The sequence below is a fragment of the Clupea harengus genome, chromosome 18 (assembly GCF_900700415.2).
Source record: "Clupea harengus chromosome 18, Ch_v2.0.2, whole genome shotgun sequence".
Lineage (NCBI taxonomy): Eukaryota > Metazoa > Chordata > Actinopteri > Clupeiformes > Clupeidae > Clupea > Clupea harengus.
This window is the reverse complement of record NC_045169.1, coordinates 13,946,606-13,969,159: the sequence shown is the minus strand read 5'-3', so window position 1 is coordinate 13,969,159 and position 22,554 is coordinate 13,946,606. Positions and strand designations below refer to the sequence as shown.

The following is a 22,554-nucleotide window of genomic DNA, read 5'->3' as shown; positions in this document are numbered from 1 at the left end:
GAAAACGCTTCAAAAGTATTGAAAATACACAGATTTTATGTTTCCACGAGTAAGAATATACAGAAACATTTGTATACACAGTACAAAACAAAAAAAAAATGCTATTTTTATGTATTCCCTTGCCCATACAAATACAACAATTCATAACAGTGCACAAAGATCAAGCTCAAGATCAGGTTATGACAAGTGGAAAGAGTGGATTCCTTTAAACAATTACAAATGCAAACATTTCCTCTCCAAATAAATAAAAAAATATAACAAGGCTGCAAGCTTGTGCTCTAACTGCTTGTAACTATAAACATACAAGCTGGTTTGAAGTGTGTGTAAAAAAACAAACAAACACTGGAACTGGCCTTATGTCTACAACCACCACTGAACATCAGACCACATGACTTTAAGGCAGAGGTTGGCCGGTGTGTGCATGTGTGTGCATGCATGTGTGTGTGTGTGTGTATGTGTGTGCATGCATGTGTGCGCATGCATGTGTGTGTGTGTATGTGTATGTATGTGTGTGTGTTTTTGTATGGTTCATAGTGAAACAGGGAGGTATTCGTCGTACGTGGTTTAGTGACCTGGATAAGTTAACTCAGAGTAAGTAGTAAACCTCCTAATAGAAGAGCCCTCTGACGTTGTTTTGCTAGGAGAATGAACCAATGGGGGTTATTTTATTAGGAGGTTTACCACTTACTCCGAGTTAACTTATCCAGGTTTGTCACTAAACCATGTACAACGAATACCCCCCAGGTGTGTGTGTTTGACCTGATGTGTTCCTAATGGAGGCTGATTTGTAATTTGTTTTACAAATATATAAGTGTGAACGTGTCTATTTTTACAGCACAGTCTGTTTCTGTGTATGTGTGTGTGTCACAGGAAAAGGCTGATCTGTACATAGCGGCACATACACATAGTGCAAGTGTGTGTGTGTGTGTGTGTGTTTGTATGTATGTATGTACATGAGCATCACTTGTAGAGACTGATCTGGGGGCAGTGGTAGAGACACATGTAAGAGTCGCAAAGCAGCCGGCGGACTGTGTCCTTCAGGGAGGCAGGGTCTAGCCGGCTCAACTCCTCTTCCGATAGGCTGAGGTAGCGGCCTACCTCTGGACACGCCCTCACTTGAGGCACATTGAAGCCATTCTCCCCACCTGGAAAAAAACATATAGGTGATGATGAGAGACACACACACACACACACACACACACACACACACACACACACACACACACACACACACACACACACACGCACAGGCTACCGTTACATTATCATATAGCAAGTAACTAAAGGTTTGTGGAAAAAATACAGTGAATGCCCAGAAGAACAATACTGACAACCGTTATGGCCAATATGGACACACACGAAACCATTTTAAAAACAGTATTCATTTTCAAAAAGGTACAATATTGATGGAAATTGATATTGCCATTAATTTATAGACTTACATTGCATTGCAAGCATGTTCTCCTGTGTGTGTGTGTGTGTGTGTGTGTGTGTGTGTGTGTGTGTGTGTGTGTGTGTGCCATGTGCATTGATCATCTTGGTACACCTTTGTTTAAAGCCCCTAGCAGACATCCCCCCCCCCTGCCCCAGGTGGAGGAATACACATCTATTGTCCACCATTTTGGCTTTGTGTGCGTGTTCCGGAACCTTCCGTAAGAAGGTCACCTCCCCTTCCCAACCTTGACCTGTAAGAAACATCCCCAATGTTGACCCTTGACCCCACTGTAAACTCCCATGATTGACTTGTATATATACTGTAACACTGTGAGGCTCTTTAGTCTTTGCCTGCCTCTACTCGATGTTGGAATTGACTCCCTGCAGGAGCACCTTGAAATACACCTCCAGAAACCTTTGAGTCGCCTCGTGGTCTTTTGTCTAATAGAATGTTGGCCTGAGATTCCCTATCAATATCAACAAATGCATTCAGTGTTTTGGCATTTGTGCCTTGCCTAGTAGTCAAATAATAATTTTGCATTCTCTTTATATACGACAATGGCAGAATTGTAAAATGTAAATAACAATTCCTTTTCTCATATGACCACAACTCATGAATGGCTAGAACACTACTAAAATGGCTGGATGAATGGAGCCTTTTTATTTAGATTGCGTGCGATTCGGCCATCTCACCTTCCCTGTCGGCCATGCTGTCGAAGAAGAGCCAGTCCGTGGGCTGGGGTCCATGGCGCACGAAGCTGACGTAGTGGCTGGTCTCAATGCAGGTGACGGCAAACAGCTCGAGCTGCTGGCGGCTGCCGCCCAGAGACCCCTCCCACTGCTCCGCCCACGGGCAGTCAGGGGTCCGCACACGCTCAGGGTGGTGCGACGCGCGCTTCTTATGGGTGTGCACCTGCTCGAGACAGACAGGGATGTGATGAGGTCAGACAGTGTGTGTGTGTGTGTGTGTGTGTGTGTGTGTGTGTGTGTATGGGCGTGTGTATGGGTGTGTGTATGGGTGTGCACCTGCTCGAGACAGACAGGGATGTGATGAAGTCAGACAGTGTGTGTGTATGGGTGTGTGTATGGGTGTGCACCTGCCCGTGACAGACAGGGGCGTGATGAGGTCAGACTGTGTGTGTGTGTGGTAATATGTGTTTAAACACTATGACACAAGGCAAGAGGCAGTTCTAGTATGTGTATGTGAATGTACTGACCTGAAGTACAAAAGAGAGTGTACAGGTATTTATGCCGATATAACATACATGTATTTATGCCGATATAACATACAGGTGTTTATGCCGATATAACATACAGGTATTTATGCCGATATAACATACATGTATTTATGCCAATATAACATACAGGTGTTTATGCCGATATAACATACAGGTGTTTATGCCGATATAACATACAGGTGTGTTTATGCTGATATCAACCTACTCTGCTAAAAGTCATTAATTTAGTCTGTCAAATACAGAGAAGTAATACAAGCGGTGCGGTAAAAAAAGCCATTTCAGATTTTTAATCAGCTACTCTGCTTTGTAAGACACTCCCTGATGCATGATGTTTGTGTACGTAGATTTTTTATCTGATGGAGAGTTCCAGAAAAATTCAGCACTCTCTCTCTGTGTGTGTGTGTGTGTGTGTGTGTGTGTGTGTGTGTGTGTGTGTGTGTGTGTGTGCATACCTGAGTGTTGCAGGTGTGGCAGAACTGTTTGAGGCGGCCGGGCGTGATATCCTGGTCCTCATAGCACTGCAGACACTCCCAGTGCGCCAGTGACTGACAGATGCTACACTGCCGCAGGGCTGCAGACAAACACACACATCCAACACGCAGTTTGATCAAACACACACATCCAACACGCAGTTGGATCAAACACACACATCCAACACGCAGTTGGATCAAACACACACATCCAACACGCAGTTGGATCAAACACACACGTCCAACACGCAGTTGGATTTACAATTCACACAGTCAAGTTTACACTTAGTCGCTTAGCAAATGCTTTTTATCGAAAAGGACTTACAATATTGAAAGGACTTATGGTGTAAGCCACACAAATTCATCACATCCTCAACTCAAACCCAGTATTTATGCAATGAATTAAGTTATGCAAAGTGTTCAGTGCATTCCTGCAATGGTATGTCACAAGGAAGTCTTGAGATGCAGAACAAGTGGTTCAATCACAAACATGTGAATGTACAAACATGTGAAACTACAATTAATTTATGCAGAGGACTTAAGGAAATCAACCAACTGATTTGTCAGCCAGTCTGTCAAGTCTGTTCTACAGTGCTGAGAGGCCTTAGCCATCATCAGAGCAGGTGCAGGTGCAGGTGCCTACTCTCATCCAGCAGGTCTGTGATGTCCAGAGTTAGTGAGGGCAGGATGGCGTCGAACATCTTGAAGTCCTTCCCAAACCTGGGCATGAGCAGAGGCAGGCAAGAGGGAGCCTGGAGAGAAACATGGAGGTGACAAAACAAAACAAGACAAAACAACACAAAACAACACATAAATAACAGCACTTCCTCTACTGGGCTAAACTCAAAAGGATCAGATTGGTCATCCAACCGCAAATGAGAAAAATCCACAAATAGATTATTTAGTTATTTGTTTCCAGAATGCACTCAGACAGTTACAAACAGTAACAAGGTTATTTAAGATGATGGATGATGAGTGATATGACATTCTGTTCCTATTGTAGTGATAAGCTATGAAGAGCAATTGCAGCAACAGCCAATGATAAGCTTGGGCATCAACCAATCAAATGGGGTTAGGACGGGGATAGCGGCACTCAGCCAATCAGATTTGAGTTACCTCAGCGAACTTGAGCCCTGAGTGGATGAAGGAGGCCTCCAGTAGCGCCTGCACACTCGCCACTCTCATGTGATCCGCCGGAGGGGAGAGGGGGATGGGGGAGAGGGGGGCCAGAGAGAGGGAGGGAGAGAGAGCAGGAGGAGAGGATAGAGAGGGAGCGGTGGAGGGAGGGAAGAGCTGGTAGAGGTGACACTCCTGAGGCTGATGGTTCATCGACCTGAGAGAGAGAAGGTGTGTGTGTGTGTGAGTGAGTAGGAGTATGAGTGTGTGTGTGTGTGTGTGTGTGTGAGAATGAGTATGAGTGTGTGTGAGTGTGTGTGTGAGAATATGTGTGTGTGTTTGTGTGTGTGTGTGTGAGAAAATGTGTGTGTGTGTGTAAATGTGTGTGTGTGTGTGTGTGTGTGTGTGTGAGTGAGTGAGTGAGAGAGAGTGCATGAGAAGACAGAGAGATTTGAGATATGAGGAACAATCACTCAAGACTAGAATGACAGGAGGAGAAGGTATGTAATGTTACCGGATCCTTAGGAGAGGCTCCACCCGCAAGAGCTGGAAAAGCTTGTTGAAGAACTCCTCAGGGTCTGAAAGAAACAAAACTGTGATATTCACCGTCTTCAGGCCACACACACACACACACACACACACACACACACACACACACACACACACACACACACACACACACACACACACACACACACACACACACACACACACACAAACACCCACACACAGACTCACACAGACAGAGACACACAGACACCCAGACACACACACAGACAGACAGACAGAGACACACAGACTCACTCGCAGAGACAGAGACACCCAGACACACACAGACAGAGACAGAGACACACACACAGACAGACAGTCTGGTTACCTTTCTCCTGATTGGTGAAGCCAGCATCTGTCGTTTCTGCCTTTAGTAGTTTGCGTAGTGCCATAGTTTTGCTGGCACAGACATACCCATACCTGCAAATGCAGTCTCAGCATGTTAACACATTTAACACATCTGGTGCTGTGCCAGTATACAGTGAGGAAAATAAGTATTTGAACCCCTGCCCATTGCGCAAGTTTGGCCACTTGCAAAGAAATGTGTGATCTATAATTGTAATAGTAGGTGTATTTTAACAATGAGAAACAGAATATCAACAAAAAAAATCCAGAAAACTGCATTTTATAACATTTATGACTTAATTTGCATTTGATGCAGAAAATAAGTATTTGAACCCCTAGCAAAACATGACTTAGTACTTGGTGGAATAACCCTTGTTGGCAAGCACAGACGTCAGACTTTTCTTGCAGTTGGTCACCAGGTTTACACACATCTCAGGAGGGATTTTGGTCCACTCCTCTTTGCAGATCCTCTCCAAATCCTTAAGGTTGCGTTTTCAATGGGAGGGAATGAGGGAATGAGGTTCAAGCCCAATATTCCACATAATATGGCCCCATCCATAGTCCCCTCGATGCAGTGGAGTCGTCCTGTACCCTTGGCAGAGAAACAGCCCCAAAGCATAATGTTTCCACCTCCATGCTTGACGGTGGGGATGGTGTCATATTCAGCATTATTCCCCCTCCAAACGCGGCAAGTCGAGTTGATGCCAAAGAGCTTGATTTTGGTCTCATCTGACCACATCCTGTCTCCCAATCCTCCTTAGAATCAAGTGTTCATTGGCAAACTTCAGACGGCCCTGTACATGTGCTTCCTTGAGCAGGGGGACCTTGCGAGTTCTGCAGTACTTCAAACTATTACGGCGTAGTGTGTTTGTTACGACCCTGGCGGGTCTTGGCCCCGCCCCATGATATTTGCATGCCTGTTCTGTCTCTGTTTCCTTAGCAGGTAATGGGAAGCAGGTGTACCCCAGGTGTAACCCATGATTGGTTGGGCTACAAAAGCCCTGATCAAATGGCAGTCGGGAGAGCGTTGGGTTGGTCGTTGGATTTGGATAGAGATTGGATTTGGAGTGTCGTTGGTTTTGGATTATCGTCGTTGTTTGCTTATATTACCATTTACCTGACTTTACATTACATCTTTTGTTTCTCTTCACAACACTGATCTTCACCACACGTTTGCTATAATTATTAGATAACTATATAAACTTGTAAATCATTAATAAATATATTATTATTATTATTATTATTATTATTATTATTATCCTAAATTCTGCGTGGCCTCCCCTTCTTGTTTCGGGCCTTGAGCTGGCTCTTAACACGTGGGGGCTCGCCGAGATTTTTTCCGGGAATCTGGTAAGACAACTTTTTCATCCACTCATTGGGGAATAGTGGTGGGGAAGCTGTATTGATTGTATAGATCGGGATATTGGCCTTTGATACTGACGGGCACAAAACTGCCGGTGCAGCAGCAAGGGGATTGCAAATTGGGGGAGACGCACGCGGAAATTGGTAAGGTTAAGCTTTTGTTGTTTTCGGGGGGTTGCCGTGGAGGAGGGAAGTCACTTTTGGAAGTGATTGCAGCTGTTGGCTCTCGCTGCAACAGAGACACGCTGTGCAGGCTGGGGAAAATTGGGTACAGGTGTAGTGGTAACTGGGTGGTGAGAGTAGGTGAGTACCTACTGAGCAAACGCAAACCCCTGCGCAGGTTAAGAGCGCTTACCGCTGTTTGTTGTTTTGGCCGTGCTTATAAGAGTTTGTTGTTTTTCGTGGGTGTGTCGGACACGCTGGAGTTGGTTAGCAGCTCAATTGCAGGTGGACACACTGAAGATTATAGGTTGGAAATAGCGAGGACTGTGTTTTGGAGATAGATGCGGGGAAGCTCTAGTCGGTTGGATTTTTGTAAGTGGGTGGTGATACACCTGTGCTTAATTACCGGGTGTGCACGGTCGCGTCTGAGCCACCGGGTAAAGAACACGATCAGGGAGAAGGCATTGGTAGACCTGGGCCAGATCGGTTGCAGGGGGGAAGTAGGCATTGGAAATGGAAGCGATGGCAGAGTTTTTCGAGTCTCCGACAGAGGGGTATTTGGAGGGGCTCACGAAGAATCAGTTGCGGGAAGTGGCAGAACATTACAAGTTCAACGAAACGTTGCCGAAAGACCTGAGGAAACAGGAGTTAAAAGAGGGAGTGAGGAAGGGTTTAGTAGAGAGGTCCATAATAGGGGCAAGCTCCTATCCTCTAAATCCCACAGCAGCATCGACTCCAACACGCTCAGAGTCAGGTTCCCCTGCGCGGAGAAATGACCTCAGTTTTGAGCAGCAAATGGAACTGCTAAGAGTGCAAAACGCGGAGAGAGATAAAGATCGGGAAGAAAGGGTGAAGGAACGTGAATTTGAATTCGAAAAATTAAAAATAAACGAGAGACGGGGGGACAATGATCGGGTTGTAGAGATAGAGAGGTTAAGGTTAGTAGACGAAGGGAAGTTGCAGGAGGGTAGAACTGGAGACTCCTCTAGGTCATCGAGGGGGGGTGGAATAGAGACTTTATCAAGTATGGTCAGGTTTCTGCCAAAATTCAATGACCGTGATCCCGACATTTTTTTTTCACTGTTCGAGGGCATTGCCGAGGAGCGGGGTTGGAACGACTCAGAGCGTACCCTGTTGCTCCAGACTGTTCTTCCTGGGAGAGCGCAGGATGCGTTTGTTGCCCTGCCTGTGACCGACCGCAAGTGCTACCAGCGAGTGAAGGAGGCAGTGCTGAGGGCGTACGAGCAAGTTCCGGAATTTTATAGGCAGCGGTTTAGGAATTTGAAAAAGGAGTATAGGCAAACTTATTCTGAGGTGGCAAGAGATTTGGTGGTTTTTTTTTTCTTCTTTTTTTTTATAAATCGCTGGTGTTCGTCTGTTCAGGTTGACACATACGAGAAGTTAAGGGAGTTGATGGTCCTAGAGCAGTTCAAGAACGTTGTGCCGGAACGACTGGCTATGTTTATTAATGAGCACCAGTGTTGTGCATGAACGCGTTCAAAAGAACGCGTTCATTGAACACGTTCATTTTTATGAGAACGACGAACAGAACGCAACTTCATGACAAATAATGAATTTGAACGGTGAACACCGTTATCTGAGGTCCAGCGCCACTGAGGTCTAGCTAAAACATTACGGAATGTTTTCCTTCTGCTGAGGAAAGACACTGTCTAAATCGAATGCTTGTACCATGTCGTTGCTCAGTACCTGTTAAAAAGGCCATAGTAATTATTTGTTAAATTGCCCAGACAGACCATGTTTCGGTAAATGACCATATTTGGTAAATGCGTTGGTCATGTGACTCCATTTCTCACGGTGCAATGTTTTGATATCGCTTCATGGCATATTTAGATGGAGTAGCAGTTAACTTCGGGCATATTTTCACATAATTGAACGTTGCACTTTGTTGAAGTTGTGTGCGTCCATGTATACGTGAGTTTGACTTTGTAGCCTACCTTGTCAGTATGTGTTTGTTATAGTTTAGCTTTCTCATCATTGTTACGAGCACTGTCACTTAATTGATCCAGCATGATGCACTGTTCGTGAACTCTCTTAGCATAAGCTGCTAATGTACATATACGAGTGGTACAGGGTTTACCTATGCTAACTTTTGAGCGGTCTTTCATTTAGTGTACATGCCCTTGTTGATCTGAGATTAAGCCAGTAGCATATCATTGCTGAAGAGCAAGTTATTATTATTAGTTCCCTGTATAATTCATTATTTAAATGGTACTACATACTAATTAAAAAAAAATGAAAATGAACTGAACTATGAACTAGTTCAGAATTTAAATGGTGAACTATAAACGTGAACGATTCATGTGTACTTGTATGAACTGAACTTTGAACTAGTTCATGAGAGGTGTGAACGTGCACAACACTGATGAGCACAAAGTTAAAACTGCTGCTGAGGCTGCCGTACTCGCAGACGAGTTTAACTTAACACATCGAGGTTCAAATAGGGAGTATGTGCAATACAGGCCTAGCTACACTCGGGAGGAACCTCCGACAACTCGGTTTTCGAGGAATTACAGTGGTCAATCTGTGACGGGACAAGTTCATTCGAGTCCCAGTGAGTCTGACGTCGAAAACAAATGTCACTATTGTTTAAAGGGGGGTCATTGGAAGAGAGAATGCCCACTGCTCGAGGGTAGAGAGGACAAAGGGCCGAACTCTCACAAATGGGAACCGCGGTAAAAGGGGTGGGGTGTGCAGCCCCGGTGCGTCAGTCTTTCCGCACTGAAAAGAGTGGTGCAGGTGAATATCAACTGTCCCCTGCAGGGGGTTCGGGCTGTGAAGGTGGCCGGGTCCCTCTGGACTAGGGCAGTGTGTCTCACAGGCCGCTGATGGACATGTGGGGGAGGGGTATGGCCCATTCATTACGGATGGTTTCGTTTCGCTTGTAGGTAGCGCGGAAAAGACGCCTGTTAGAATTTTGCGAGACACTGGGGCTACAGAGACGTTCGTAGCTGAATGCGTGTTACTGTTTTCGGTTCAATCTAGCACGGGAGAGAGTGTACTTGTTCAGGGCATGGGAATGCAAACGATGTCGGTTCCCCTGCATAAGGTCGTGCTGGGTTCTGATCTTGTGCAGGGTGAGGTAATTGTAGGGGTTCGTCCGGCGTTGCCTGTGCCAGGAGTGCACATGATTCTGGGTAACATTGTAGCTGGGCACCGGGTATGGTCAAGCGGGTCAGCACCACTGGTGGGATCAACTAAGCCAATAGAGGCCACTAAACAAGATGATGGGGTCACAGAGGTTCTGGATAGTTTCACGGAGTGTGTGGTGACACGGGCGAAACGTAGCGAAAAAACAGTTAAGTCTCTGGAAATCGGAATGGGTCTAACAGATTTCAGCGTGTTTTCCCTCTTCGTTGGAATAATCTTGTTTATCGAGAGAGCCCTCCTTGCCATAGTAAATATACTATTTATTACAGGGTTATCATTTGTCGTCGGCCTGGAATGCACTTTCAGATTCTCTTGTCACAGGAATAAAGGAAGAGCCACCAGTTTCTTCGTGGGGGGTGTATGTGGTGTGTTGATGGGGTGGCCCATTATTGGCGTGCTCCTCGAAACCTACAGCTTCTTTTTGTTGTACAGGGGGTATACACCTCATAAGGAAAAGGTTCATTTTGCATGGACTAATGTGTTGTCCCGCGCTCCGGATGTGGGGATAAGTGGCGTGCCTGCTTAATTAATTTCTCGCCTCTCCTGTCTCTTCCCCTGTCCCTCTTAGACTGCTTTTCCAGGGCCTGGAATTGCTGAGGGGCAATAGGGGGTGTGACTGGTGAGCTGGATGAATGTTGAGCGTGTGAGTGAGTAGGTTAATTGGATAGCGCAGAATCCCATTAAGTGAGCTTCTGTCTTAAGGGGGGGGATGTTACGACCCTGGCGGGTCTTGGCCCCGCCCCATGATATTTGCATGCCTGTTCTGTCTCTGTTTCCTTAGCAGGTAATGGGAAGCAGGTGTACCCCAGGTGTAACCCATGATTGGTTGGGCTACAAAAGCCCTGATCAAATGGCAATCGGGAGAGCGTTGGGTTGGTCGTTGGATTTGGATAGAGATTGGATTTGGATTGTCGTTGGTTTTGGAGTGTCGTTGGTTTTGGATTATCGTCGTCGTTTGCTTATATTACCATTTACCTGACTTTACATTACATCTTTTGTTTCTCTTCACAACACTGATCTTCACCACACGTTTGCTATAATTATTAGATAACTATATAAACTTGTAAATCATTAATAAATATATTATTATTATTATTATTATCCTAAATTCTGCGTGGCCTCCCCTTCTTGTTTCGGGCCTTGAGCTGGCTCGTAACAGTGTTGCCAATGGTTTTCTTGGTGACTGTGGTCCCAGCTGCCTTGAGATAATTCACAAGCGCCCCCTGTATAGTTCTGGGGTTATTCTGCACCTTTCGGATGATCACCGATACCGCACGAGGGCATATCTTGCATGGAGTCCCAGACCTAGAGCGATGGACAGTTGTTTGGTGTTGCTTCCATTTATGAATAATCGCACCAATAGTTGTCTGCTTCTCACCAAGCTGCTTGCCGATGGTTTTGTAACCCATTCCAGCCTTGTGCAGGTCTACAATCTTATCTCTGACGTCCTTGGTCAACTCTTTGGTCTTGCCCTTTGTGGTGAGGTTGAAGGTGTGAAGTATGATTCTTTGGACAGGTTTCTTTTATACACGTCACCAGTTGAGATCAGGTGTACCTTGTTAGGCCTAATGAGGACTAATCTGTGTGCTTCTTGGGCACATAACTGGTCATTGGGAGCCAGAATTCTTGCTGTTAAATGTTATAAAATGCAGTTTTCTGGATTTGTTTGTTGATATTCTATTTCTCACTGTTAAAATACACCTACCATTACAATTATAGATCACACATTTTTTTGCAAGTGGCCAAACTTGCGAAATCGGCAGGGGTTCAAATACTTATTTTCCCCACTGTATATGGCCTCCAAATCTCACCACATTTAACACATCTGGTGCTGTGCCAGTATATATGGCCTCCAAGTCTCACCACATAGAAGCACACTGTTCAAACTGACATTCAGTCACTGAGCTTCAACGATGCGATATCTACGATCGACACTTAAGATGTGCTGCACAATTTGGCTTCAATTTTGTCTGAAAACTATCACAAACCATTCTCTCTCTCTTTCACACACTGTCTGTCTGTCTGTCTGTCTGTCTGTCTGTCTGTCTGTCACTCTCTTTCTAACCCACAGATGCATACATGCATACTCAAACCACACACCCCCCCCCCACACACACACACACACCTGCGCAGGGGGTTGACGATTTCGCAGCGTAGCAGGTCCTGAGCCGCGCGACTGCGGGGGCCATCCTGCGGCCCGGGGGGACAGAAGAGCACAGAGTCTGCAGAACTACAGCAGGAGAACAGGCTAGAGAGAGAGAGCGCAGATGAGGAAGAGAGAGAGAGAGAGAGAGAGAGAGCGCAGATGAGGGAGTTTGATGGGTGGAGTGGGAAGAAGGAGAAGGGTTTTTATATCCCATAGCTACACAACAAATTAAGAAAGAGTCAAAAAAAGTAATGTCATACCATCAGTCTGTGTCAATGCGTGTGTGAGAGAGAGGGAGAAAATGCATATGTTTTTATGTGTGTGTGTGTGTGTGTGTGTGTGTGTGTGTGTGTGTGTGTGTGAGAGAGAGACAGAAAGTGTGGGTGTGAGAGAGAGAAATAATGTGTGTGTGTGTGTGTGTGTGCGAGAGAAAATTACTATGTTTGTTGGTGTGTGAGTGTGTGCGAGAGAGATAAAATTAGGTGTAGGTGTTTGTGTGTGTGTGTGTGAGTGATAGAGAGAATGAGTGTGTGTCTGTGAGAGTGAAAATTACTATGTTTGTTGGTGTGTGAGTGTGTGCGAGAGAGATAAAATTAGGTGTAGGTGTTTGTGTGTGTGTGTGTGAGTGATAGAGAGAATGAGTGTGTGTCTGTGAGAGTGAGTGATAGAGAGAATGAGTGTATATGTGTGTGTGTGTGTGTGTGTGTGAGAGTGATAGAGAGAATGAGTGTGTGTGTGTGTGAGTGAGTGATAGAGATAATGAGTGTGTGTGTGTGTGCGTGCATGTGTTTTTACCTGAAGAGCGTGGCATCCAGGTAGCAGGAGTTGAGGTGTCCCTGGATGCCCTTCTTCCAGCCATGGTAGTGTTCTCTGGCCTCCAGGCCCAGCAGGGGAGGGGTGTGCTCCTCAACGCGCTCACTGCCCCACTCTGCAAATGCTACCACACACAACAACACAGCATTAGCCCGTCTGTCTGTCTGTCTGTCTGTCTGTCTGTCTGTCTGTCTGTCTGTCTGTCACACACAGACACACACACACAGTTCTGGTGCAGTTTTCACACATCTCACATCTGTGCATATTTTCAAGCATGAGCTTGTAACACCACCAGGTGGCAGTTGTAATACACCCTGACACACACACACAGACATTTCAGGTACCAAACACACACACACACACACACACACACACACACACACAATAACATTTCAGCTACCACATACACAAACACACACACATCTCTTCCACACACCTATGGAGTTGCAGCGTTCCACTTGGTTGATGGGCGTCTCGGGGGCGGGGAATCTGGAGTCCCGCCTACAGCTGCGGAGCTTCACAAACAGACCCTTATTGGACGGGCACCGGAAGTAGCGCTCGCCCAGGTAACTACCGTCTGTGCCGGCGGTTATCTCCTGGTCCTGAGAGAGAGAGAGAGAGAGAGAGAGAGAGAGAGAGAGAGAGAGAGAGAGAGAGAGAGAGAGAGAGAGACCTAACATGTATTGGGTGCTGCTTGGACAATATCATGATAATCACACCAACATAGCCAATAGAAATGTGAATATTAAGAGAGAGACAGACAGAGATACAGATACATAGAATTATAAATGCACTTTAATTCTAAACTAATACAACAATGTGTCGTGACTTATTGCACAACTTGTGTTGCTCGTTTTTTTCTTATCTTAGGTTAATCTCCTATTGCGTCTAAAGCCCCACTGCAGGGGGAACTACCCTCCAGAGCAAAGACCAAAACTACAACCACACAACAAGACATGCACATACACAAAATATAGGGTATGTGTACAGATGAGTAATAAATAGGCTGCTGATCACTCTATGATAATGGCCCAGACATGCATACACACTCACTTACATCACGCCTAGAGACTGCGTTCCACAATAATAGACAACATTGTTATTGCTATATTGAGTTAGTTCTACATGTGGTGGTATTTCTACATGTGATAGAAAATATGCAGTACTGTGCATGGCACGTTGCGAAGTAGTGGGACTGAATACAGCCCTCAAAACGATTCCTATGACATGATACAAAACATCCTTATGATATGATGTAATCGATGATTGAATACGATCATAAAAATGATGCCTGTTGCGTGGTGTGATGAAACGGAATGTAACGGAAAACACAGTACCAGCTCCACTCCCGCGACGAGCTCGGGGATGCTGCCGATGCGTCCGATCCAGCGGATGACGCCGTACTGCGGCGGCTCGTTGACCTCCACCATGGAGCCCACCTCCAGCTCCATCCCGGCGCCCGCCTCATACTCGTACTCGTACTCCACCTCCTCCAGTAGCGGTGGAGGGGAGGGCGGCCCCGGGAGGCCGTTGGAGCCACGCGCCTGGTCAGTACTCGGGTAAAACGGCGTCGACGGCAGCGGCGGCTTGATGGAGGGCTTCAGGTTGGCAGGGGGAGGAGGCGGGGGTTTGGAGGTGACGCTCGGGAGGGACGGAGGGGAGGTGGATGGTTTTGGGGGGGGCTGAAGGGCTACTTTTGCGTGGTATAGGGGAGGGGATGGCACGGTGGCTGGGACAGCGGGGTGAGTTGGGGAGATGGGTTTGGGGGCATTTACGGGCTTTAAAGCCGGTTTAGGGTACGGGGGCAGCACAGGCACCAGGGCAGTTTTTGGGGGGGGTAGGGAAGGGGGTTTCAGGGCAGATTTGGGGTTAACCACGGGAGGGGGTGACTTCTGTGGTCTGGATTCCACTGGAGGGTGGGAAGAGAGAGAGGGAGAGAGAGAGAGAGAGAGAGGGAGAGGGAGAGAGAGTTTATGTTCATTCTTTGCAAGTTGAAGGCCGTGTAAGTGTACACAAAGTAAGTCTTTGTAATACTTATCCTATGTCTGACTGCTCTGGCAATACAAGTGTCCCATTTGTCTTGCCAATAAAGCATTCTGAATTTTAATGAATTAAAATTAAAAAATAAATAAATAAATAAAAAGGAGGCAAACAAATAACACCAAACTCTATGAACCACTCAAAGTAATGAGAGACTGCACAGGTGCGGTTGGTATGATGACTAGTAATGGTCAGGAAGTAGTTCATCCTGTTCACTTACACAACTATTCATTAGAACTATTTATATTTTATTATTGAATGCCCATGATACTCCCTGGAAAAACAAAAACAACTTCTGATGAAATGAATAGTGTTCACATGGGACACAACGTAAGCCTTGAAATTACCAAAGACGGCAGAAGCCACTGTTATTTGGCAGTTTTGTATTTCACACAAAAAAAAAACACCAACCAATATGCTCTATTGTCTCACCCCTGAATAAGGTGCACAGAGCCAGGGGACTTCTACTCTGAGATCAACATCCTGCCCTGCTCTACACAGGCGAAATACAAAGAGTACAAACAGACACAAGCCCAGTGCTGAGAGTAGTGTAGAGGTTTTTCAGATAGACAATAAACAGGCTCAAATTCTACTGGTATATACAATAAAGTCTACTGGTATGCTATAAAGTCTACTGGTAAGAAGTCTACTGGTATATACGATGAATTCTACTGGCATATGCAAAGAAGTCTACTGATACTATGAAGTCTACTGGTATATGCAAAGAAGTCTACTGGTATATACTATGAAGTCTACTGGTATATGCAAAGAAGTCTACATATATATATTCTATAAAGTCTACTAGTATATGCCATGAAGTCTACTGATGTATACTGTGAAGTCTACTGGTATATGCAAAGAAGTCTACTGGTATATGCCATGAAGTCTACTGGTAAGAAGTCTACTGGTATATACCATGAAGTCTACTGGTATATACTTTGACGTTTTCTGATATATGCCATCTGACCACAGGAGAAGTATTCTTTATAATGATAGTAATAGATAGTAATGGGAAGTGCCTGGGGAGGAGGTTGTTACCTGGAGTGACTTTGGAGAGGGGGAGGAGATGACCAAACTGAGGGGAAGAGATGGAGCAGAGCGTATGGTTCTTATACGTGCCATCCCACGAACCGACCGGGCTGTCCTACACACACACACACACACACACACACACACACACACACACACTCAATCAATCCATGTCAATGCCGTAGGAAGAGTACATTTCACATTTGTACCATAACAACAGTCAACAACACGTAACCACAAACCCAAGCATTTAAGTTGACAGCACAAACAAAACAACAACAGCTAAAAACAACACTTAAATAACACCCACACAATGACAGAGTAGCATCCACACCCAGGCAGATTAAACTATCGGACTAAAAAAAAATATGCAAAAATTAAAAATTCCCCGTCTCTCATATTCAGTCATCACAGCACACACCCACGCCCACACACACCGGACATAATGTAACACTTGCACACAAATACACACACCCAGTAACTCAGACAAATGCACACACAAAAACACACACAGAGTAACTCAAAGACAAATGCACAGTTGCACAGTTTGTGCCATACACCAAACACACTCACACAAAAAGAGCAAAGCCTTTGCATTTCCTGACCAAAACATGTTAATTCCCTCTCACTTACTCACACACTCACCAGAAGCAAGCCCACGAAAACACCTCCAGAGCTCCTGCCAGGCAGGGCCCCACAGAACACCACCCTCCCCGTCTGAATGGCCTCGTCCTGGGTGAATATCACCCGCTGGCCCTGCTGCAGCGCCGGAGCGGTGGGAGAGGCTGGCCCAGGGATGGACTCAGCCGTGCGTGAAAGAATGCTCACCGTCTGGTGGGAGGTGGGGGGTTGTGCGCTGGGGGGGTTGTGAGGAGCGCTGGTGTTAGAGGGCTGGCGTTCGGCGGCGTCAGTCTCGCGGGAGAAGCGCCGCAGGGTGAGCTGGCTGGCAGGGACGAAGAGGGCACATGCCTCGGGGCAGGTGAAGAGCTGGTGGCCTTTATAGGTGCCGGTACTGGTGCCCTTACCCGCTGCCCAACCCTGACGAGAGAAAGAGGCAGAGGGAGAGAGAAGTGAGACAAAAACAAGATTGGTGACGGAAAGATGAGTGAAAGCGAGGAATGCAGACAGAGAGAGAGATATGGATAGATTGGAGAGCGTGATTAAAAGGTAGAGTCCGGCATTGTAGTTCCATACACTTTTTGCCAAATGCAGCTCCTCATGGTTCTCTAGCGGTCCGTTCAGAGTTTGCGCTAATAAAAAACCTCCTGACTCTGTAAATGGGAAACACACATAGAGGCGGGGACCAGGGCATAATCAATCCCAACCCAATCAACATGGTGCTCAGGAGCACGGAAGGGAGGGGTGTAATTTGATTGGCTATTGAAATCTAATATCAACCACTTCTTGAGAAAACCAAAAGCAAATCATGGACTGGTAAAAGTAGAGAGAGAGAGAGAGAGAGAGAGAGAGAGAGAGAGCACGAGAGAGAGAGCGAGAGAGAGAGAGAGAGCGAATAATGTTCAGCAGAGGACACATGTACGCAACCATCCGATGCATGAGAGTGAGAAAGCAGAGAGCAAGCAGAGAGAAAGCTATGGAGAGGCAGGAGAGGAGGATGAGGTAAAAAAAGAGAGAAACACAGGCTTTCATGGAGTAAGAAGTAGAGAGTTAGAGCAGAGAGAAAAAGGAAGGAGGGAAGGTTGGCCAGGATCTTTAGGCACTTTTCTACTGCAGGAACCTGTGGGCTGTTTTAACTTCACTAAATAAAAAGTACAACAAATGTCAATCAATGAGGTGTCATACGGAATGCCAATTAAGCAAGTCAAATTGACTGAACTTTCAACCACAATGACAGCATTTCGACAAAATCTGAGTAAAATCACAAAGCAAAGATACTGTTTGTACCATTTTAGTCAAGCACTTACCTTCAGTTGCACCCCAAAGTATACGGCCGAACTCCCTCTAGTCAGGGGTCCCCTGTATCTAAGCTCTGCCTCGGCCAGGCCACCGTGGCTCATCACTACGGTTACGGGCGACCCCAAAGGCAGGACAGCCAATCGCTGCAGCCGATGAGGTTTGTTGTGAAGTTTCAGGCGGGCTTCCGGCTCCGTCACTGGCTCCAATAGGCCAGCCTGGTCGGCGGGTATCTCCATGAGCACGTGCCTCTCAATCTTAACCATCCAGCCGTTATCTAATACCTGGGATACAGGTGGAGAAAAAGGGAAAGAGATTTAAGGTTGAAATGCTTCACAAATTCAGACGTAGCCCCCCACCCCCTAACCTTAAGGTATGTTTTGGAACAGGTCAGTGTATGTGTGTGTGTGTGTGTGTGTGTGTGTGTGTGTGTGTGTGTGTGTGTGTGTGTGTGTGTGTGATTGAGTATCTACACTGAGAATGAGTGATGACAGTGTGGTAAGAGTAGGCTGCTTAAAAGATCAGAATAGGGTATGGAGAAAAACAAGCCTCTTACTTTTACCCACAACTGCTCCACTTTGCCATTCCTTTCCAGGGTTTCTTGCTCCTGGCACAGGTAGCCCCGTAGCACCCGAATGGTTCCATCCAGGTGGTCCTGGATCTTCAGGTCGGACGCCACCAGAAACATTTTGGGGGGACGCCGTCTTCTACTACTTTGATGGCGTGCGACTCCCGACATGGTGAATAAGCGATGGGCGGACTCACTGTGCACATAGACGGGTCTGTGAGATGGTAATGAAAAGTAGATGCTTGGGTTGGCAGCAGAGCAAGGTTGTTGTCAACTGTTGTCGACATGCTTAGGCATCCTAAATAGCCTAACACTGATATCTTCAACCATTTCATTAGGCTACAGTTTAGTCACAAGTCAAAACTATGTGACAAACAACTTCGACAAACGAAAAAGACAAAATACCGTATCATTATCTCAGACGTAGGCTATTGCAGCAAAAGCAGTTGCGCAATTTAGCGATACCTTTCACGAACACTAATCTGTATCGGCTATGAGGTGTTATTTCCTCGTTCTCTGTTGACTTGTTCAACTAGGTCGCCAACGTGAAAACGAAACAGATGCCAGATTTTACAAGCTTAACATACCTTAGCTGGAAAAGTAATGATAGAGCACGACAAGGTTGGACAAAAAAGTTACTGCTGCAAACTTACCGATACGGACATCTCAGAGTAACAAACTTTGACACCACGTCGCACAGAAAACAAAGTAATCTCACGCCCAAAAGCAGGAAATGACTAGAGCGACACAATAAAGATCCAATGAAATGAAAAGAAAGTTTTGCTCTTCAGTCTTGCGGGCCAATTAAAGAGATGAATAGGCGTGGTTATCCATTGAGGGAAATTCCATTGCAGGCGCTGCGTGTTTACCGAGAACTTCCGAGGGCTAAATGACTGTGTAGGCTACAGCCAAGTTGGTTACAGCCTACCGATCACCACCGTACGCAACCTTTGTTATACCCTTTCAATCAGACGAACATTGGCTTTACTCTGAAACAGCAGAAAATAATCCGACACCTACTCATACAACTTTTGAAGTAGAATACACTTTATTTTACACAGTGCAGATTTAACATTGTCTATTTTACTCAACGGAAAAAGTCATAGTGCATATTCTGTAGAAAATCTTCATTCTTCAAAAACAAATATTTACACATTAAGTTAATATAAATTTAAAAAGTGCATTCCAGCAAGAATCTTCTGACGGGTAACCAGTGCTCTCCATAACCATATAGAATCGTACATTGCTTAACAAGGCAACTTGAAAGCTCAAACAACTCCATGCTTCATTTTTGCACAAATACACACTTAGTTCTAGAATGGTTTCCATGACATGGTATGATAATTATTAAACAAAATGGCAAACTGTGTCCCAGATGACAGTTGAACCTCTGCCGGATTTGAACCAGTTCCATCATTACTGAAACACATGATTACACAGTGTTGGGTGACATATAGCCTATGCGGTCAGAAACAGATTATTCACATGAGACATGAGTAAAAAAAAAAAGGCAGCTATGTGGTTAGGAGTCATTGGTAAACCCAGTTATTTAGTTATGAACTGAGGAAGTGATTGTGACACACAGTGCAAGCTCTCCTCCACCCTTCATGGACATACGGTGGCTACAGCTGACTCTGGAACAGATTACAATCATCTGCTGTGTGGTACAGGCCTTGTGGCGAGTGAGAGACAGAAACACGGAAGACAGATGACAGATGGAAGATGTAGTGCATATAGATCATGTGTGTTTTTTTAATGGTGGGAAGGCTGTGTTTGATGAAGTGAGTGGTGTAGAGAAGTGTGCAGTCCTTGTTTATTCTCACAAACCCACTTGTGTGACATTTCCAGACTCTACATTTCATTGTGGTCTGTACTTTTTCCAAATGGATTCATTTGGGAATGAGTACTTCCTATCATTAGTACAGTGGCACAGTGATGGTTTAGTATAGGACCTTAACAAGCTCTATAGAACAGATTTGTCTGCATTTCTGTCTATGTGTATGAGTGTCGAGTGTTCCCTCTGTAGAAAATCATGGACTTTTTTGGACCTCTTCTTTTCTGGGCATCTAGGGTGAGTTGAACAACCCTCCCCAAACCCAGCGGCAGTGTTTTCATCCCTATGGTGACCGTTTAGAGTTTAGAGTTCAGAGTTCAGAGTTTAGAGTTTAGAGTTTAGAGTTTTGAGTTCAGGGATGGGGCGAGTGCTCATGGTTGATGAAGTAAGTGTTTTCATCCCTGTGGTGACCGTTCAGAGTTTATAGTTCAGAGTTCAGAGTTTAGTGTTTAGAGTTCAGAGTTTAGAGTGTAGAGTTCAGGGATGGGGCGAGTGCTCATGGTTGATGAAGTAAGTGGTCAGCTCTCCCTTTCCCTTCACAGTAATGACCCCCCTCAGAGTCACACTGAAGCCCAGCGACACCGCCACCTTCTTGGTCTCATCTGTGATCTGCAAAGACAGAAGGGAACCGGTTTATGTCTGTTAGCCTTCGCTCTCTCTCTACCTCTACCTCTCTCTCTCTCTCTCTCTCCCTCTCCCTCTCTCTCTCTATATATATATAATAAACAGAGCTCCTATCTCTTTCTCTCACACACACAGACACACACACACACACACACATAAATGAACGTACATGTACCGACACACCGACTCACCGACACACACACACACACACACACACACACACACACACACACAGACACAGACACAGACACAGACACAGACAGACACACACACACACACACACACTTTCTATCCTACCTGTATCCTGTCCAGTTCTCCAGTGCTGTCCATTCTGCTGGCCACATTCACAGTGTTGCCCCAGATGTCATACTGAGGCTTATGTGCCCCGATCACCCCTGCGATAACAGGGCCATGGTTTATTCCTGCAGGGAGAGGACAGTACGAGAAAACACAAATCACAGAAATTGTTCATCGTAAGTTTCTTAAAATGTACTTTACGTAAATGTCGTAAAACTCTACTTTGGCCATACAATGTCATGTCAAAAAACCTTTTTATACAAATATGTTTCAGTTTATTTTCTGATGAAAGGGGTAGTATTTTATTTTTAAACTTTAAACTTTTTAACACTACTATGCAACAAATATACATAATGATTATAATATATTATAACTGTATTATAATTACAATGCCTGTAACCAAGGCAACCGAGGAGATGTGCATACCAATTCTGAGCTTGAAGTTCTGGAAAGAGTGGGAGTTGATGTTCTCCAGCTTTCTCATGAGGGCCATGGAGAACTCAATCATGCTGCGCACATGGCTGTAAGATATGTCACACTCCTGCAGGGGGCGACAGAACCCACACAAATCAGATGTCAGCACAAACAGACATGTGGATGGATTTACACAGACAACTTTCTGACATGAGACCAAACTGTTTTTGGCGTCACCACTACTACACGAAATTGTTTTTCCTTAGCCGACCAAGTTGGGCAAAGTATTGTCCCAAATATTGTTCCTGGCACTGATGTTATAATCATAAACAAATATCATAAAAAGTGGACACATCGGGTAAGTGATGTTGCATATATACTATACCATTTCTTGAACTCGTGGATAGTAGAATGTATGTTGGGGTTCACCATTACTTTCATATGTATGACGTAGAATGTATGTTGGGGTTCACCATTTCTTTCATATGTATGACGTAGAATGTATGTTGGGGTTCACCATTACTTTCATATGTATGACGTAGAATGTATGTTGGGGTTCACCATTTCTTTCATATTTACAAGGCAGAATCTGGGCCTTCTTTACTGAGCTATTATTCCTCTTGCTCACCTGTCTTTCCTCTCCCTTGGAGGGTTTGGTGAGTCCAGCGGCCGCCATGTAAGTGCTTCCCACAGTCTTTATCTTTTCCACTGCATGGAACTTGGGCTTGGAGAGCAGCTGAGATGGAGAGAGGGAGAGAGAGAGAGAGAGAGGGAGAGAGAGGGAGGGAGGGAGAGAGAGAGGGGGGGTATGTGAGAAAAATCTCAGATTTAGAGAGTAAGCAGGAAAAAAAGAGAGATTAATGAAGGTGAAGAAGATAACAGGGGGAGAGAGTGAATGAGTTTGTGAGGAAAAAGAGAAGTGCAGGAGAAAAGGGGCGATAAAGAGAAGGACAGATAAAAGAGGAATAGAGGCAAAACATACACACACACACACACACACACACACACACACACACACACACACACACACA

General features: G+C 45.4%; 2 protein-coding genes across 3 annotated transcripts in view; both read right to left on the bottom strand.

Annotated features, from left to right (window-relative positions):
• Window positions 1–18: 18 nt before the first annotated feature.
• Window positions 19–19,084, bottom strand: si:cabz01101003.1 (ubiquitin carboxyl-terminal hydrolase CYLD). Of its 2 annotated transcripts, none has more exons than XM_012837379.3 (16): window positions 19,008–19,084; window positions 18,343–18,568; window positions 17,798–18,070; window positions 16,518–16,910; window positions 15,882–15,987; window positions 14,141–14,712; window positions 13,240–13,405; window positions 12,786–12,927; window positions 11,970–12,092; window positions 5,136–5,227; window positions 4,773–4,836; window positions 4,259–4,475; window positions 3,786–3,894; window positions 3,125–3,243; window positions 2,128–2,347; window positions 19–1,145 (listed from the first exon to the last, which is right to left on the bottom strand). In XM_012837379.3, exons 2-16 carry the CDS (start codon window positions 18,523–18,525, stop codon window positions 961–963), a joined length of 2,964 nt encoding a protein of 987 aa, XP_012692833.2. In that variant the 5' UTR covers window positions 18,526–18,568; window positions 19,008–19,084; the 3' UTR covers window positions 19–960. The 2 variants fall into 2 exon arrangements, with proteins under 2 accessions (XP_012692833.2, XP_031440934.1); XM_031585074.2 differs by having other exon boundaries at window positions 16,701–16,910.
• A 299-nt stretch (window positions 19,085–19,383) lies between these two features.
• The window catches only part of LOC105908817 (adenylate cyclase type 4-like), a 19,811-nt gene continuing 16,640 nt past the window's right edge, over window positions 19,384–22,554 (bottom strand). The window contains exons 21-24 of the mRNA XM_031585222.2: window positions 22,152–22,259; window positions 21,536–21,650; window positions 21,110–21,234; window positions 19,384–20,797 (exon numbers count right to left, since the gene is read on the bottom strand). Of these exons, the coding sequence (XP_031441082.2) occupies window positions 20,666–20,797; window positions 21,110–21,234; window positions 21,536–21,650; window positions 22,152–22,259 (480 nt within the window). The 3' untranslated portion in view covers window positions 19,384–20,665. The remainder of the gene's footprint in view (window positions 20,798–21,109; window positions 21,235–21,535; window positions 21,651–22,151; window positions 22,260–22,554) is intronic.

Coding starts and splice junctions, on each gene's coding strand:
- si:cabz01101003.1 (XM_012837379.3), bottom strand. CDS start 18,525: ATGTCGGGAGTCGCACGCCATCAAAGTAGTAGAAGACGGCGTCCCCCC. Junction 18,071..18,342: donor TGGAGCAGTTGTGGGTAAAA/GTAAGAGGCTTG, acceptor CCTGTATCCCAG/GTATTAGATAACGGCTGGAT. Junction 2,348..3,124: donor GCCACACCTGCAACACTCAG/GTATGCACACAC, acceptor TGTCTCGAGCAG/GTGCACACCCATAAGAAGCG.